The sequence below is a fragment of the Solanum tuberosum genome, unplaced genomic scaffold, assembly GCF_000226075.1.
Source record: "Solanum tuberosum cultivar DM 1-3 516 R44 unplaced genomic scaffold, SolTub_3.0 scf00174, whole genome shotgun sequence".
NCBI lineage: Eukaryota > Viridiplantae > Streptophyta > Magnoliopsida > Solanales > Solanaceae > Solanum > Solanum tuberosum.
The window spans coordinates 699,955-718,413 of NW_006239103.1; the positions used below are offsets into that span (position 1 = coordinate 699,955).

Here is an 18,459-nt window from a genome sequence, read left to right on the forward strand (position 1 = left end):
ATACGAATTTGACCACAAAGTCTAAATAGTTTAAGTTTCCTGTTTCAACTTTGAATTACTCCTTGACCATTTTTTTTTAGAGAAATTTCATTAGTTTAGGAGCTAATTACTTAGATACACTCTAGTTTAGAATATTACGAATCTTATCCGATCTTGGTGCATCCAGATACATCCAGATACATGTATCTTGATATACATAAGATCAAAACTAGGTATAATTTGTTTCAGATACATGGTATTAAGTAGATTCTCATGTATCTGGGATTCATAAACAGATCTTGTTCGCCTCCCTCGTCTCCCTTCCATCTCGCTCACCACTCCCTATGTATCTGATATCACATATACATGTGAATCACACCAGATACATATAAAAATATGTATGTAATGTGTATCTAGTGTGATTCACATGTATTTGGAATACATAAATATCGTCTCTCTCCCTATCTAGCTCGCCTATCTCCTGTTTTAGTGTATCTGGTATCAAAAATATATTTATTTAGGTGTATCTTCGTCAATATATGATTTTTAAAAACTCTTAATTAGTGGTAAAATATGTAATTATTTAAAAATATAGATAGAATTAATATATATATATATATATATATATATATCCTTCTAATGAAGATCAATGTGATACTCCTTCTATTACTTAATTAATTACTACAGCAATAGAAAATTTCTAAAACTATATTCAAGGAAAAAATTGCAAAAAATGAAAATTGTCATATAAAATACTATATCTACGATGAGTTCGATATATGGGAATAATAAGGCCTTGATTAAGAAATTCAAGAATGATTATAATATTCCAATAGGCAATAGCTTGCCATGATCCAAGAAAATTGGAATCAATAACAAATCATTCTTTCTAACATTTAATCAAATAAAATCATAATAATCTTGACCTATTTTCATAACCCTAGCATATATTAAATCATTACAACATTAAGAAAGAGAAATTATCACTTGAAACTTCAGGAGAAGGAGCTGGTGTTGATTGATCTTCCGGTTCATCACTTGAAACTTCGGGAGAAGGAGCTGGTGTTGGTTGATCTTCATGTCCATGATGGTGGCCTTCATGACCATGGTGATGGTGGTGATGATGATGGTGGTGGTGGTGGTGGTGATGACGACGATGATGATGATGTTTATGTTCCTGAGGAGAGGGTGAAATAGTAATTTCTCCGGTAGATGGTGGGCTAATTGGCGCATCTGCCGGTGAATCTTGAGGAGAGGGTGAAATAGTAATTTCTCCGGTAGATGGTGGGCTAATTGGCGCATCTGCCGGTGAATCTTGAGGAGAGGGTGAAATAGTAATTTCTCCGGTAGATGGTGGGCTAATTGGCGCATCTACTGGTGAATCTTGAGGAGAAGGTGAAATAGTAATTTCTCCAGTAGATGGTGGGGTAACTGGTGCATCTACCGGTGAATCTTGAGGAGAGGGTGAAATAATAATTTCTCCAGTAGATGGTGGGCTAACTGGCGCATCTACCGGTGAATCTTGAGGAGAGGGTGAAATAATAATTTCTCCAGTAGATGGTGGGCTAACTGGCGCATCTACCGGTGAATCTTGAGGAGAGGGTGAAATAATAATTTCTCCAGTAGATGGTGGGCTAACTGGCGCATCTACCGGTGAATCTTGAGGAGATGGTGTAATAGTAATTTCTCCGGAACCTAATGGGCTAATTGAGGTTGATGTGTCATCACTAGGAGAAGGTGCAATTGGTGTATCTTCCAAAAAAATAATATTCCTAGAGAGAGTTGGAGTTGAGAGAAACAAAAGGCCAAGGAGAATAGAGGGGAGTAAGTGTAAAAAAGAGGCCATTTTTGCAACTCACTAAATTGTATTGTAATTGCAATTGTGAGAAAAGTGTAAAGAAAATAGTGGCTTATATAGAGGAGACATGGTCTTTTGGCATTAAATTATAATCTATTTTCTTTAATTTCCTTAGATTTACTTTCTAAGAATTAAGATTCTCATAAGTTTTACTATTTGACTTGATCGCATCTTAAAATATTGGTCAAAGTTAATGTACTTTAAAATATATTAGTCAAAGTTTACATAGTTTGACTGACGAAAAGTGCATATGACAAGTAAAATGGGAAGGGGGAGTATCTTTTTTAAAAGTCAAAGTAAAGAATAAATTTCGAATATTCGCTATCTGAAACAAATATTTTTAACTATGTTCACATTATTAGATTATTCAAGACTGAACTTCTCAAATGGTCATTCAACTTGTAGAAATATCTCACTAAAATATCTTTTAGATTTTTTTTGGTCAATATAGTCATCAAATTATGCTCATATTTCCAACAAAATAAAAACTAATAACATTTTTTAACAAAAGCTTACATGCCATACTTGTAAGATTTTATTTTTAGACACAATACCCCTTTAACTCATTATATAAAACTCATTTGACCATTTTTAATTACTTTTTTTAGCGGATGAAATAAATATTCTAGCCCATTCATTAGAAGTTAATTTCTCTGAAATTTATTTCATGTATAGTAATTAGTACTAAATTACTAATTAATCTCTCACTTGTAATTAAGGTATTGTTATATCTAGTAAAAGATTTAATGTAGTACCAAATATGCATAAGATTTAGTTGTCTAATACACACACATATATAGTACATTCTCTAAAATTGTTGTTTATATATAGTACCAACTATAATTCTCACTTGTAATTAAGGTATTAATGTAGTAAAAAGTTAAATGTATTATTAATTATGCATAAGATTTAATTGTGTGTATATATAGTCATCTAATAAATATGTAACCATATAAATGTATCTATGTAAATTGATTTGATATATAAGGTTAGTAAGTTTATAGTCTGTTTAAACTGCTTACCAAGAGAAATTAAGGAATATTTACATTGATGAATTGAATTACATGAAAACTATTAATATCTACAAATAGGAGAATTATTACCCTTTTTTACCAATTTAATTATGTGGCATGGTTGGAATTTCGAGACTCCAATTTCTAAATTTGATCGTAATTTGGATATAAAAGTTTTAAGTTTTTTGAAACAAATATTTAAAATATTTAAAAGATATATTAAGAAATTTTGATTAAAAAAACTTGGTTAATTTTTGAAATTTTAATTATATCACATAAAATGAGACGTTAACTATATATATGAATCATTTGTATCAACTTCGAATCCATTTGGTTTGTTTCATTTTCCTACTTATGTAAATATATAAGGGGTACTATATTTATAAACGGATCCTAATTAAAGATGGCATGTAAACTTCCAATAAAAAACATTTTTTTGTTAGATTTTACTTTGCTGGAAATATGAGCATAGTTTGATAACCATATTATTTTTAAAAAAAAAAAAAGTTATTTATTATTTCTTTAAATTATTAGGAATTATCTAATTATGATAGTGCCAAGAATCTATTTTGTTAAAAAATAATTTGTCTATGAATCCATTTATTAATTATCATTATTTATTTCAAATATAGTCAAGATATTTTAGTTTATCACAACTATTTTTTTAAATTTTTGGGTAACTTACAAAAATTTCATTAGTTTAGGAGTTAATTACTTAGATTCACGCTAGTTTACAATATTACGAATCTTGTCAGATGTTGTACTTCGGATACATGTATTTGGCGTGTCCAGGTACGTCTAGATACATGTATCTCAGATAATATAGGGAGGTGTAATTTCTTTGAGATACACTGTAATGAAGTGGATTCACATGTATCTGACTTGATCACGCTCACCTCTCTCCCTGTATCTGGTCTAATACATGTATCTAATGTGATTCACATGTATATGGGAATCTCCCTCGCCTCACTCTTAACTCTCTCGACTTTCTCTCTCTATTTTAGTGTATCTAATAGCAAAAATGCATATACCTAGGTGTATCTGACTTAAAATCTAGTATAAAATTATTAATTAGTGAGATAATATATATTATTTCAAACAATGGTAGGAATGCTTATTTAATTAGATAGTTTTTCCTTAATTTTTTGCGCAAAAAAAAAAACTTCATTCTAAATTTTTTTATTATATTTCTTAGAAATGGCTGACTGTAGGATAGATCGTAGTATTATGTTGGAATATAGTTCACCTAATGTGTGGTTAGAAATATATTTTATATTCCCTCGGTTTCATATTAACTGAATTTGTAAAACAATGTACATCGATTAAAAAATATATTTAAGTTCCTAATTAAAACCATATCTTCCACTATGGCCCTTTGTGAAATCATAAATATAACTTGTAAGTAGTGCAATCTATCTCCTAGAAAATATAAAACTTCATTAAAGAAACAGATAAATATGACAAAAAATTAAACATGTATCTTAAACTTTGAACAATTTAATTACTTTAATAATGAAAAAAGGCCCAAAAATTTACTTAATATGGAATAGAGGGAGTAAAAGAATTGACAAAACTTGAATGAATCGAAAAACCCAACAAAAATATTGAAACACTAAAAAATTGACTTTATTAGTTTGATTTGATGCTAATATTTGAAAAATTGATTTGATTGATTTAAATTTTTTTTACTTAAATCAAAATGCGGGAACCCCTAATCAACTTGCAGTATAACGTATTCAGTATAATTAGATCCGTCAATATGGGCTAGGCCTGTGGGCTAAGATTTTTAGAGTCCATTTAAGAAAATATTTTTTTTAGCCCGGCCTGAATAAGCTTGCTGATTCGTAGGGCTTGAGAAATATGGATAGGGCTGGCCCATGGGCCAAATAAAAATTAATTAAAAATAAAAATAAAATAGAGTATTAAAAATAAGTGCAAACGTCCAAACTCAAAATCTATTTAAAGTTTTAAATACTAAATTTTAAATTTCCCTAAAATTTCTTGGGAATCACTATATAGGCCGTAGCCTATTTATTCACCATTTTATGGATGAAATATTGTCATATTTTTTGTATTTTATTGTGATTATTGGAAAATAATTATGTTAATATTTCGATTTAGCTTTTTATATTTTACTTGAAATCAAACTTAATAAATATTATAAAGATAATTTTATTTGTGGATGTGATTGACAAGTAGTAACACTAACACAATATAATATTGTCTTGTCGATATTTATTATATTATTTTTAAATTATAATTTGATTTAAAAAATTATAAAAACAATATTTTTTAAAAAGTGGGCTAGCCCGCAGCCCACGTACTTGTGGATTGGGTAGGCCGTTTCTAGCCCAAAAAAAAATGGGTCAGTCCGGCCTGATCCATCAAATTTCAAAGCTTGTATGAATTAGCTCAAAAGAGATGGCTCAGCCCATATTGATAACTCTAAGTATAACGTATTTAACATTTATAATGTATTTAATTTAAAATATACTCTCAATTTAGAATGGTGGGTAGAGACCCAAAAAATTCTGGCTATATTTTTCACACCTCAAATATATAGTGTTTAATTTTTATCTTTTAGCATTTTAAATAACAAATAAGTGATCAAATATATATTTGAATAAGAACAACATTTCGTAATGCATGAGTTTATATTCTCGTATCATAATATCCCGCAAGTTATGTCGTAAACAAGTTATGTCCTTGACACCGAAATAGCAAACAACTCTTTTGTTTTTTTAAGTAATTTGTATATTAGTATCACATAGCATCCCATAAGTTATGTCGTATGTCTCTATATACAAAAGGGGAAAATAATTTATTATTAAGACTTATGTTTTAAGACGTGTTATTTTCTTTTTGTTAGCTATTTGTAAATACCAGACTGAAACCTCTTTTTTCTATCTTTCCTTTTGCTCTTTGATTACTAAAGTTGATGAATAATTTGCTTGTAAATTCCTTTTATTCATCAATACAAAGTTTAGTTTGTGGCCTACTCACTTCGACCCCCTTTAGTGATCGAGAAGATACTCTTCCTCCGAAAGTTACAAGATTATTTTATTGAATTCCTTAGTGCCTCGATTAACATCAACAACATGATATAAATACATTTGAAGTTCTTGTAACATATAATTCTAATCCTGATAACACTTTTTGTCAGCTTGCTAATCAAAATTATGACTAGCTAATAAGATGTAGAAATCTCCAAATCACCAATGGTAAGAATTTTTCTTAAGTGCTAAAAGTTGTGCTCGCCTCTCGAGACACACCTTAAGAAACAATAAATAATTTAAATCTAATGCTTTGAAAAATATATTAGATGATAAATTGTATTTAATATCAAGGAAAAAATAGACAAAACGGGGTATTATCTCTTGATTTTTCAAATTTGACAAGTATTATTATTTTTAAAATAGTGGATAAGTAAAGATGGACTGAGGGAGTGTATATATTCTTCTTTTATTAGAAAAAAGTCTAATTGTTATGATAGTATTATGCTGGAATATAGTTAACTTAATGCATGTTTAGAAATATATTATCATATATTTTATAAAAATAAAACTGACAAAACTAGAATAAATCAAAAATCCAACAAAAAATCGAAGCAGTAAAAAATCAACTAAATTAATTTGATTTGATTCCAATATTTGAAAAATCAATTTGATTGATTTACCCTTTTTTTTTACTTACATCAAAATGTGAACATTCCTAATCAACTCACAGTATAACATATTCAACATTTATATAATGTATTTAATTTAAAGAATAATCTCAAATTAGAATGATGAAAATTCTAATTTTACACTAAAACTCTTGCTGATGTACTTTAATTTTTGGGAAGCTCATCCATCGATTAATTTATCGTGTATAATCACATATTAAAACCACATTTGAATTTCTCTTAAATTCGACATCAATTCGTTTAGGTTGATATTTTTGTATAGCATAGAAGTTGTAATTCACATGTTAAAGAAACAATAGATTAAATGAGCAACATTACTTCCTATTTTGTGACTAACATAATTATTGTGTGAGATTTTTTTGTGTCTCGCAATAAATAAAATTTGCAAGTCGAAATAGTGTAGTTTTTGGGTTTCACTTTTTTCTTTTTGACGAGAAAAACCTTACATAACTGAAGTTAATTAGTGAGATACAAAATAAAACTTTTCGTGATATGGTATTATTATTTTTGTTCATTCTTGTCTGAAATATGGCAACTCGCATCGTATATTGGAAAATCATAAATAAAAAGATTGTAAAATATAAAGCATGAAAAATAGTAAAAAAATGTAATATGAATTTTAAATTGTCACATTTGGAATAATTTCCTACTCCTATTTTACTACTTGTACTTTTTAAAGACAAAATATATAACATTATTTTTTTTCTTTTTCTCTTTCGTTGATAATTCTTATTTTAATTGTCATCTGAATTGATTTATAGAGTTGTTTTAGGTTTTCCACATTGTGAAATTATGTCCACTACTTACTTAACTCTCCGCTCTTATGCAATTTCAATATGATGTTCAATTTTTAACATTAAATTCGTTATACTTTTAACATTACTGGAATGGACATAGTATTTGAATACTTATTTTTTTTGAATGTTTACACATAAATTTATATTTTAAATTAAAAGCATTAGATTCATATTAATTCAGTATATAAATAATTTTGATCTAATTTTGTAACCCTTGTATATTATATAAAATAAAAGGTATTATAAAGTTAAGAAATAAAAAACATCAATTGATTATGAAAGTTCAGAAGAATGAGCTAATGCATCAGCTATAGGTTCTTGTGTGGGTGGTGGAGTAATGTGTCTCCAAATTGATGGGTTAATTGGAGGTTCTTGACACTTAGGAGTAGGAGCAGGAGCAGGAGGATGATGAAGTAATGTAATGATGACATCTGATGAATTTTGAGGAGATGGTGAAACACTAATTTCTTCGTTATTAGGTAATAAAACACTTGTTGAAGTATTTTTCAAATGCATTTTTCTTGAGAGAGTTGGAGTTGAGAGAAAGAAAAGGCCAATAAAAAGAGTAAGGAGCAAATGTGCAAAGGTGGCCATTTTTTGTGAATTGGTGAGAAATTGTGAAGAAAATAGTTTGCTTATATAGTGGAAATATGGTTTTATTGAATTAAATTGTGGTTTAACTCCTCTTTGAATTTGTTTTCCCTGCATTTACTAGTCAAGATTGCATTAATTTTAATTTCTGTGCATTTAAAGTTTGTTATTCATTTTTTAAAAGTCAAACTTATGGAATTATTACATGTGATACATAGTTATTATCGATGAAAAATTGAATTAATAGCTCACTTGGGCAAATAACAGTCTGATAAATAAGTCTGCTAAGATTACGCCAAAATGAGACGGGTCATTCAACAAATGTTCCTATTTTAGGACGATCTTTAATTTTTATTTTTTAGTATTTTAAATAACCAATAAGTGATCGAATATATTTTTGAATAACAAATAACTTTTCGTAGGACAGTAGTTTATATTCTTGTATCATAATATCCCGTAAGTTATGTCGTAAAAACATAACAAGTCATGTCCTTGATGCCGAAATAACAAACAACTTTTTAGTTTTTTTAAGTTTGTATATTAGTCTCATATAATATCCCATATCTATCTTCCTTCCGATCTTTGATTACTAAAGTTGATGAATAATTTGCTTGTAAATTCCTTTTATTCATCAATACAAAGCTTAGTTTATGGCCTAATCATTGCGACCCCCTTTAGTGAGGAGACACTCCTCCGAAAGTTACAAGACTATTTTGTTGAGTTCCTTAGAAAGAGTTGTCTCGTGTCTCGAAATCCATCAATACAAAGCTTGTAAATTCCTTTTATTCATTAATACTTAATTAGATTCACACTTGTTTACAATATTACAAATTTTGAACTTTGGATACATGTATCTGAAACATCTGGATACGTTTAGATACATGTATCACAAATACATGGGGTCATAATTAGGTATAAATTTTTTGAGATACACATTGTATTCAAGTGGATTCACATGTATCTGACTCTCTCGCTCGCGCCTCTCTCTCAGTATTTGGTCAGATACATATATCTAGTGTGATTTACATGTATTTAGGAATCTCGCTCATCTCCCTCCTATCTCGCTCTCATGTCTTTCTTTTTAGTGTACATGATAGAAAAAATACATGTATTTAGGTGTATCTAACTTGAAATCTAGTATGCAATTATTAATTAGTTAGACAGTTTCAAACCATATTGAGAATTAGTAAATATGATAGAAGTGTTTGTCTAATTACGGAGATTTTCCTTAATTTTTTACCAAAAAAAATACTTCATTATAATTTCTTTATTATATTTCTTAGAAATTGCTGGATATATATTCTTAAAAAGTCTAATTTTTTGGTAGTATTATGTTGGAATATAGTTAACCTAATGTGTGGTTAGAAATATATTATCATATATTTTATAAATGAATTAAAAAAATTGAAAAAAAATTGAATAACCCAACAAACAATCAAAGTAGTAAAAATCAACTTAATTAATTTGATTTGGTTCCAATATTTTAATAATCGATTTGACTGATTTAATTATTTTTTTACTTAAATCAAAATGTGAACACCCCTAATCAACTTACATTATAACGTATTCAACATTTATAATGCATTTAATTTAAAATATAACCTCTGTTTAGAATGATGGATAGAGAAACTCAGTTCGTGTAGTTCAATTTTTTGTGGTTGTGGCAAGCACATAAGCATCATAAATTTTAGCAATCAGTGGATATTTTTATATTTAACTATTGGTCCATTATGAATTTTGACGAGATCATCAATGAAAAATTCGATTTTTTATTAAACCTCTTCCTAATCTACCTTAATTTTTGAGAAATCCATCCATCAATTAATTTGTTGTGTATAATCACATATTAACATTTTAAAACCATTTCAATCATCTGATTTTTTCTTAAATTCTATTTCAATTCGTTTAGGTTGATATTTTGTACCTTAACATGCAATTTAACATAGAAGTTGTAATTCACATGTTTAGAACGAATAGATTAAATGAGCAACATTACTTTCTACTTTGTGACTCACATAATTATTGTGTGAGATTTTTTTGTTTCTTTACTCTTTTTTTATGTGAGATAAGAAAAATCTTACACAACCAAAGTCAATTGCGTCATGTGTGAGATACATAATAAAGCTTTTCGTGATAGAATATTATTATTTTGGTTCATCCTTGACACAAATATACCAACTCATATCGTATATTAATTGAAAATCATGAATCAAAAAATTGTAAAAATATAGCACGAAAAAGGTTAAAAAAAAATGTAATATGAACTTTTAAATATAACGTCATTTTTTTTCTTTTTTTTCCTCTTTTGTTAATAATTCTGATTTTTAATTGTTATTTGAATAAATTTATAGAGCTGATTTAGTTTTTCCACTTTTAAAAATTGTGAAATTATATCCACTACTACTTAACTCTCCACTCATATGCAATTTTAACATTTAAATTCAATGGCGTTCAATTTTTAAGATTTTTAACATTAAATTCATTATATTTTAACATTACTAGAATGGACTTACTATTTGAATAATTTGTGTTTACACATAAATTTATATTTTAAATTGAAAGCATTAAATTCAGATTAATTCAGTACTCAGCACTGTATTCCCCTCTGTCTTTCAAAAAAAAAAATCCCTTTTCATTAATTTTTTTTAATATAAATAATTTTGATCTAATTTTGTAACCCTTGTATGTATAAAAGGTATTACAATGTTAAGAAATAAAAAAACATCAATTGATTATGAAACTTCAGAAGAACGAGTTGATGCTTCAGCTGTAGGTTCTTGTGTGGGTGGTGGAGTAATGGGCCTAACAGATAAATAGGTTTGCTAAGATTACATCAAAATGAGACGGGTCATTCACACAAATATTCCTATTTTGTGACGATTTTTAATTTTTATCTTTTAGTATTTTAAATAGCAAATAAGTGAACGAATATATCTCTGAATAAGAAACAACTTTTCGCAGGGCATTAAATTACATAACTAAGCTAACATATATCTAAGCTAACATATAGTAGTTAATTATGCTCCATAACTATAATTTAATTTAATTATAAATAATTGTTATAGTTAATGAAAATGGCTATACGGCGGGTACCGCGTTTTTACATTTGTATCAAAACATGTTATACAAATCAAAACACTCTCTCTCTCTCGTATCACACCTACTAATTTATCTCCTAAAATCTCTTACACTCCCTTAAATCACTCAACCACATTAAAATTCAAAATTTGAAAATTTCAGACTCTCTTTCTCCTAATCGTGCATAACCATTCCAACTAACCTTTATTAGTTGTTTTTTTGTATAACCTCCATCAATTACTTTTTTTTGTATTTGTATCTTTCTTTTCGATTTTTTCATTATATTTCATATTTTCAGTCATAATCATGAATATTTCAATAAAATCACTATACATATTCAAATCATGGATGCACAATCCCAATTAAAGAAAATAACTAGAGGTATACATTTGCGTCAACAAAATCTGATAATCTTTCATCTTTTTTTTTGGGTTTAACTCAAGATTTCAGAGAAATTACAGGGTCCATTGCGGAAAATAGAGCAAAGGAAGATGCAACAAATCATTTAAAATTGGAATTCAAAAGACGCAAACAAAAAAAGAGAAGAGGAAAAGGTAATGGTTCTGAAAATTTGACGATTGCAAAAAGAAAGAAAAGTAAATATTTGGTTTGTATAAATTATGAACAAATTTTATTTGTATAATTTTCAAAATTATATGTAGTTACTCTATTTGTATATTTGATAAGTCACTATTTTCTGTACATCAAAGATACGTTCCAGCTATTATTTGTATAATTTCAGTATTATTGAGGTATTTGTATATTTTTTGTGATTTGTATATCTATCAATACATTTCAAATTATGTAGTATACGATTCAATGAATTTAGTGTATCAATGTTTATTACGACTTTCTTACTTTTTAGACCTTATTTGTATATTTTTGTGATTTGTATATCTATCAATACATTTCAAATTATGTAGTATACGATTCAATGAATTTAGTGTATCAATGTTTATTACGACTTTCTTACTTTTTAGACCTTATTTGTATATTTTTAACAATTATATACAAAAAAAAATTGTATTTGTATATTATCAGCAAGTATACGTTTCAACTATTAATTTTATATATATTTGTATATTTATTAAGTCATTTTTTACATGTTTATTTAGGAAATTAAATTTAGCTTTCTTTATTTGGCAAAAGTCATATTTGATAAGAAATTCTAATAAGATACATTAATCATGATTTGTGGGATTGTTTTCCTTTTTAATAACCTAAATTAATGCCTCATTAATTAAGTTAAGATTTCAATTTGTATAAAAAATAAACTTCCAGCAAGATATACAATAACTACTGAAACTATAGTTATGCTATGTAATAAGGGAAAATTGTACATAATGGCAAACTATTAATTCAAATTAAATTGTATAATCACACTTTGATTTAATTGTGTTCTATAGCAAACTGTTTGCCAGCGCCTCTCTCCCTCAAACTCTCGCTCGCCACTCTCCTCTCTCGCTCACTCCCTCTGTGCTCGTCTCTCTCGCTTTATACAACAGAAGTGTATAAAATGCGTTTCTGTTTGTATAAACGAGAGAAAATTGTATATACACATGCAAATACATATATATTCGTCCTATACACTTATAATTATACAATAAAAATATTCCCCTGCCCAGTTCTCTTTTGCATTTCTCTTTTTCTCGTTTTATACAACAGAATTGTATAAATTGCGTTTCTGTTTGTATAAAGCGCGAGAAAATTGTATATACACATGCAAATACATATATATTCGTCCTATACACTTATAATTATACAATAAAAATATTCCCCTGCCCAGTTCTCTTTTGCATTTCTCTTTTTCTCGTTTTATACAACAGAATTGTATAAATTGCGTTTCTGTTTGTATAAAGCGCGAGAAAATTGTATATACACATGCAAATACATATATATTCGTCCTATACACTTATAATTATACAATAAAAATATTCCCCTGCCTAGTTTTATGTTTGTATAATGTATAATTTATAATTTATGTTTGTATAAAGCGAAAGAGAGAGTGATTTTTGATATACAAATATTTTTGTCAACGATTTATACAAAACGAGAGGCTAACAACAATTTATACAAATGGTCTGCCAGCGAAATTATACTAATTTTGAAGAGGAGCCAACGAATTATACAATTGCTTCTTTTTGTATATATGTATAGCGAAATAGACAGTTTTCAATTGTATATGTATAGCGAATTATACATATATATGTTTGCTAATGGAGCGCAATTTATGCCAAACTTTTGTTATAGCATACAAATATGATTTTTTTGTTTGCTATATGTGAAAGTTGCTCATGTAATTAAGCAAACTATAGCTAAGGAGGCCCATTGTGTTTCAACTCTTAGATATTTATGAAATTTTCCCTTGTTTATATTCTCGTATCATAATATCCCGCAAGTTAATTATGTTGTAAAAACATAACAAGTTATGTCCTTGACGCCAAAATAACAAACAATTTTTTTTTGTTTTTTTAAAGTTTGTATATTAGTATCATATAACATCTCATTCATCAATACAAAGCTTATTATGGTGTACTCATTGCGACCCCCTTTAGTGAGGAGACACTCCTCCAAAAGTTACAAGACTATTTTGTTGAGTTCCTTAAAAAGAGTTGTCTCATGTCTCGAAATTCATCAATACAAAGCTTGTAAATTCCTTTTATTCATTAATAATTAGATTCACGCTAGTTTACAATATTATAAATCTTATCAGATTTTGGACTTCGGATACATGTATCTGGAACATCTAGATATGTTTAGATACATGTATCACAAATGCATGGGGTCATAATTAAGTATAATTATCTTGAGATACACGTTGTATTCAAGTATCTCTCTCTCAGTATCTGGTCAGATACATGTATCTAGTGTGATTCACATGTATTGGGAATCTCGCTCGTCTCCCTCCTATCTCCCTCGCATGTCTTCCTTTTTAGTATACATGATAGCAAAAATACATGTATTTAGGTGTATCTAACTTGAAATCTAGTATGCAATTATTAATTAGTTAGACAATTTCAAACCATATTAAGAATTAGTAAATATGATAGAAGTGTTTGTCTAATTATGTAGTTTTTCCTTAATTTTTTACCAAAAAAATACTTCATTATAATTTCTTTATTATATTTCTTAGAAATTGTTGGGTTTATATATATATATATATATATATATATTCTTAAAAAGTCTAATTGTTTTGGTAGTATAATGTTGGAATATAGTTAGCCTAATGTGTGGTTAGAAATATATTATCATATATTTTATAAATGAATTAAAGAACTTGAAAAAAAATCGACTAACCCAACAAAAATCAAAGTAGTAAAAATCGACTTAATTAATTTGATTTGATTCCAATATTTTAATAATCAATTTGACTGATTTAATTTTATTTTACTTGAATCAAAATGTGAACACCCCTAATCAACTTACAGTATAGCGTATTCAACATTTATAATGTATTCAATTTAAAATATAACCTCTGTTTAGAACGATGGATAGAGAAATTCAGTTCGTGTAGTTCAATTTTTTTGTGGTTGTGGGAAGCACATAACCATCATAAATTCTAGCAATCGGTGAGATATTTTTATACTAAACTATTGGTCCATTATGAATTTTGACGAGATCATTAATGAAAAAATCGTTTTTACACTAAAGCTCTTCCTAATCTGCCTTAAATTTTGAGAAATCCACCCATCAATTAATTTATTGTGTATAATCACATATTAACATTATAAAATCGTTTCAATCATCTGAATTTTTCTTAAATTCGATTTCAATTTGTTTAGGTTGATATTTTGTACCTTTACATGCAATTTAACATCGAAGTTGTAATTCACGTGTTTAGAAAGAATAGATTAAATGAGCAACATTACTTTCTATTTTGTGACTCACATAATTATTGTGTGAGATTTTTTTGTTTCGCAAAAAAAATAATTCAAAATTTATAAGCCGTAGTGTAGTTTTTGGATTCCACTTTTTTTTTCCCGGTGAGATAAGAAAAATCATACGAAGCCAATTGCGTCATGCGTGACATACATAATAAAGCTTTTCGCGATAGAACATTATTATTTTCGTTCATTCTTGACTTTAATATACCAACTCGTATTGTATATTAATGGAAAATCATGTATAAAAAAGTTGTAAAAATATAGCACGAAAAAAGGTTAAAAAAATGTAATATGAAGTTTTAAATATAACGTCATTTTTTTCTTTCTTTTTTCTCTTTTGTTGATAGTTATGATTTTTAATTGTCGTCTGAATAAATTTATAGATTTGTTTTAGTTTTTCCACTTTTTAAAATTGTGAAATTATATCCACTACTTACTTAACTCAACACTTACATGCAATTTTAACATTTAAATTCAATGGCGTTCAATTTTTAAGATTTTAAGCATTAAATTCATTATATTTTAACATTATTGGAATGGACTTACTATTTGAATAAATTTTTAGTGAATGTTTACACATAAATTTATGTTTTAAATTGAAAGCATTAGATTCAAATTAATTCAGTACTCAACATTGTAGTCCCCTCTGTCTTTCAAAAAAAAATTCCCTTTTCATTAATAATTTTTTTTAATATAAATAATTTTGATCTAATTTTGTAATCCTTGTATGTATAAAAGGTATTACAAAGTTAAGAAATAAAAAAACATTAATTGATTATGAAAGTTCAGAAGAACGAGCTAATGCGTCAGCTGTAGGTTCTTGTGTGGGTGGTGAAACAATAATGTCACTCCAAATTAATGGGTTAATTGGAACTGATGCTGGTTCTTGACGCTTAGGAGCAGGAGCAGGAGGATGAGGAAATATAATGATGACATCTGATAATTTTTTAGGAGATGGTGAAACAGTATTTTCTTCATAATTAGGTAATAAAACACTTGTTGGAGTATTTTTCAAATGCATTTTTCTAGAGAGAGTTGGAGTTGAGAGAAAGAAAAGGCCAATAAAAAGAGTAAGGAGTAAATGTGCAAAGGTGGCCATTTTTTGTGAATTGGTGAGAAATTGTGAAGAAAATAGTTGCTTATATAGTGGAAATATGGTTTTATTTAATTAAATTGTGGTTTATCTCCTCTTCTTATTTCTTTTCCCTGTATTTACTAGTCAAGATTGCATTTATTTTATTCTTTGTGCATTAAATTTATTTTTTTAAAGTCAAATTTATGGAATTATTACGTGACTTAGTATTGATGAGAAATTGAATTATGAGTTCACTTGGGCCAATAACAGTGGCATATTGGGCCAAACGGGTCATTCATACAAATGTTCATATTTTGGGACGGTTTTTAATTTTTATCTTTCAGTAATAACAAATAAGTGATCGAATATATCTATGAATAACAAATAACTTTTTATGAGGCAAGAGTTTATATTCCCGCAAGTTATATCCTAAAAGCATAACAAGTTATGTCCTTGATGCCGAAATAAGGATCACTTTTTTGTTTTTATAAGTTTGTATATTAGTATCATATAACATCCCATTTCATCTTCCTTTTGTTCTTTGATAACTAAAGTTGATGAATAATTTGCTTGTAAATTCCTTTTATTCATCAATACAAAGCTTAGTTTGTGGCCTACTCATTGTGATCCCCTTAATTGAGGAGACACTCCTTCTTCGAAAGTTACAAGACTATTTTGTTGAGTTTCTTAGAAAGAGTTGTCTTGTGCCTCGAAATTCATTTCAAAGATGGACAAGCAACATAAGCTTGTTTCCCTAAATTACCATCAACAACATGATGGCCAAACTCTATCAAACTAAGGAATGTTAAATTGTATCTTCCTCATTTTTTGTTTCCTAGTTGCAATGTTAACAACGTTTAAAGAGAACAAAAAAATAAATTGTCCATGATGGTTGTGTATAGAGCAATCAATAAGGGCTAAGCATGTTGGACCATTCTGGCTCAATCCGTAATTTGATATGGTTGGAGTAAGCTTTTTAGAGTCCATTTAAAAGGAGGGGTTTTTAGCCTAGGCTGAATAAGCATGTAGCCTACGGGGCTTGAACAATGTGGGTTTGGGCCGTTTCGTGGGATAAATAAAAAATTAAAATATAATATAATACTAAAACCAACAAGAGAAGTCTAAACTTAAAGTCTTAAATCATGCCTATAAATATTAGTACAAAGTTCAAACACTCAAATATAAAAATTATTTTTTTGTATGATATTTCTTCATTGTTTCCTTTTTCTTTTACTTGAGTTTGATGCACTTGAGCCAATAATCTTTCGAAAATAATTTCTCTATCTCCATGAGATAGTGGTAAGGTCTACATACCAGGGCGGAGCCACCTTGTACTAAGGGGGTTCATCCAAACCCCATTCGACGGAAAATTATACTATTTATACATGGTTAAAATAATATCTTATGTATATATAGTAGATGTCGAACCCCCTTCGGCTACTCTGTGTGCCTATTTCTACAGATTTTGAACCCCCTTATTGAAAATTTTGGCTCCGCCACTGCTACATACACTCTACCCTATGTAGAAATCATTTGGTGGAATTTCACTGAATATGTTGTTATTATACGATTATACCCAAGATATTTACATAAAATGAATGATTTCAAATTGACAACCAAATCTTTACTTGTGTCAAACGTAATAAGTATTATAAAAATTATTTTATTTGTGAATTTGAGATTTGGTTAACAAGTAGTAATACCATAAATGTTGTCTTATCGATATTTCTATTCACATTTTAAAATTAGAATTTAAACTATAAAAATAAAAATAAATGGGCTGACCCATGTAACCCACGTAGTGATGAATTGGGCTGACTGTTGTTGACCCGCCAAAATAATGAATCAGCCCAACCTAACCCATAAAGTTCTAAAGCCTGTATTGGCTATTCGGCTTAGCTCAAATAGGGTAAATCAGCCATATTGACAACTCTAGTAGTGTAGTATACCTACTTGATCCATTTTAAAACCCATTAAGGGAAAATTAGCAATTAAGTCATAATATCTAACATAATTAGTCAAAATAACAACACTTTAAAATATTTATTTAAAATGGCAGAATGACAATATTTTTATAAAATAATATGTATTCAGATTTTAGTATTTAAAATTAATTTTATTTATGGAAAGAGTCCTATATTGGACCAAATTATATATTAATAACCGTTTAAAGAAAAAAAATTAAACCAATACACATTAACCTTTTTTCAACTCCATTCACGTTTCTTTCCCACTTTTCACGTTTCTTCCCCACCTTTCACGTTTCAAGTTTATCTTTCTTCAAGGTGCTAAATTGTTGTTCATCAAGAAATCTTCTTTATTGTTAAATGAAATCTATTTATTAATTCAAGCAGATTTCTCGATTGGCAAAGTAAATTTCCATTATCCATTTTGATTTGATGTTTAAATCATCGATTCTATATATTACGGATTTCCAGTCGAATTTTTCAATTTTTATGTGATTTTGTTTAGTTATTCATCAAATAGTTATGATTTTCA

At 28.1% G+C, this 18,459-nt stretch overlaps 1 protein-coding gene across 1 annotated transcript; it reads right to left on the minus strand.

Annotated features, from left to right (window-relative positions):
- Positions 1–937: 937 nt before the first annotated feature.
- Positions 938–1,825, minus strand: LOC102582215 (lysine-rich arabinogalactan protein 19-like). The gene has a single exon (XM_006354484.1). The coding sequence runs from the start codon at positions 1,823–1,825 to the stop codon at positions 938–940; it is 888 nt and encodes a 295-aa protein (XP_006354546.1).
- Positions 1,826–18,459: the final 16,634 nt, after the last annotated feature.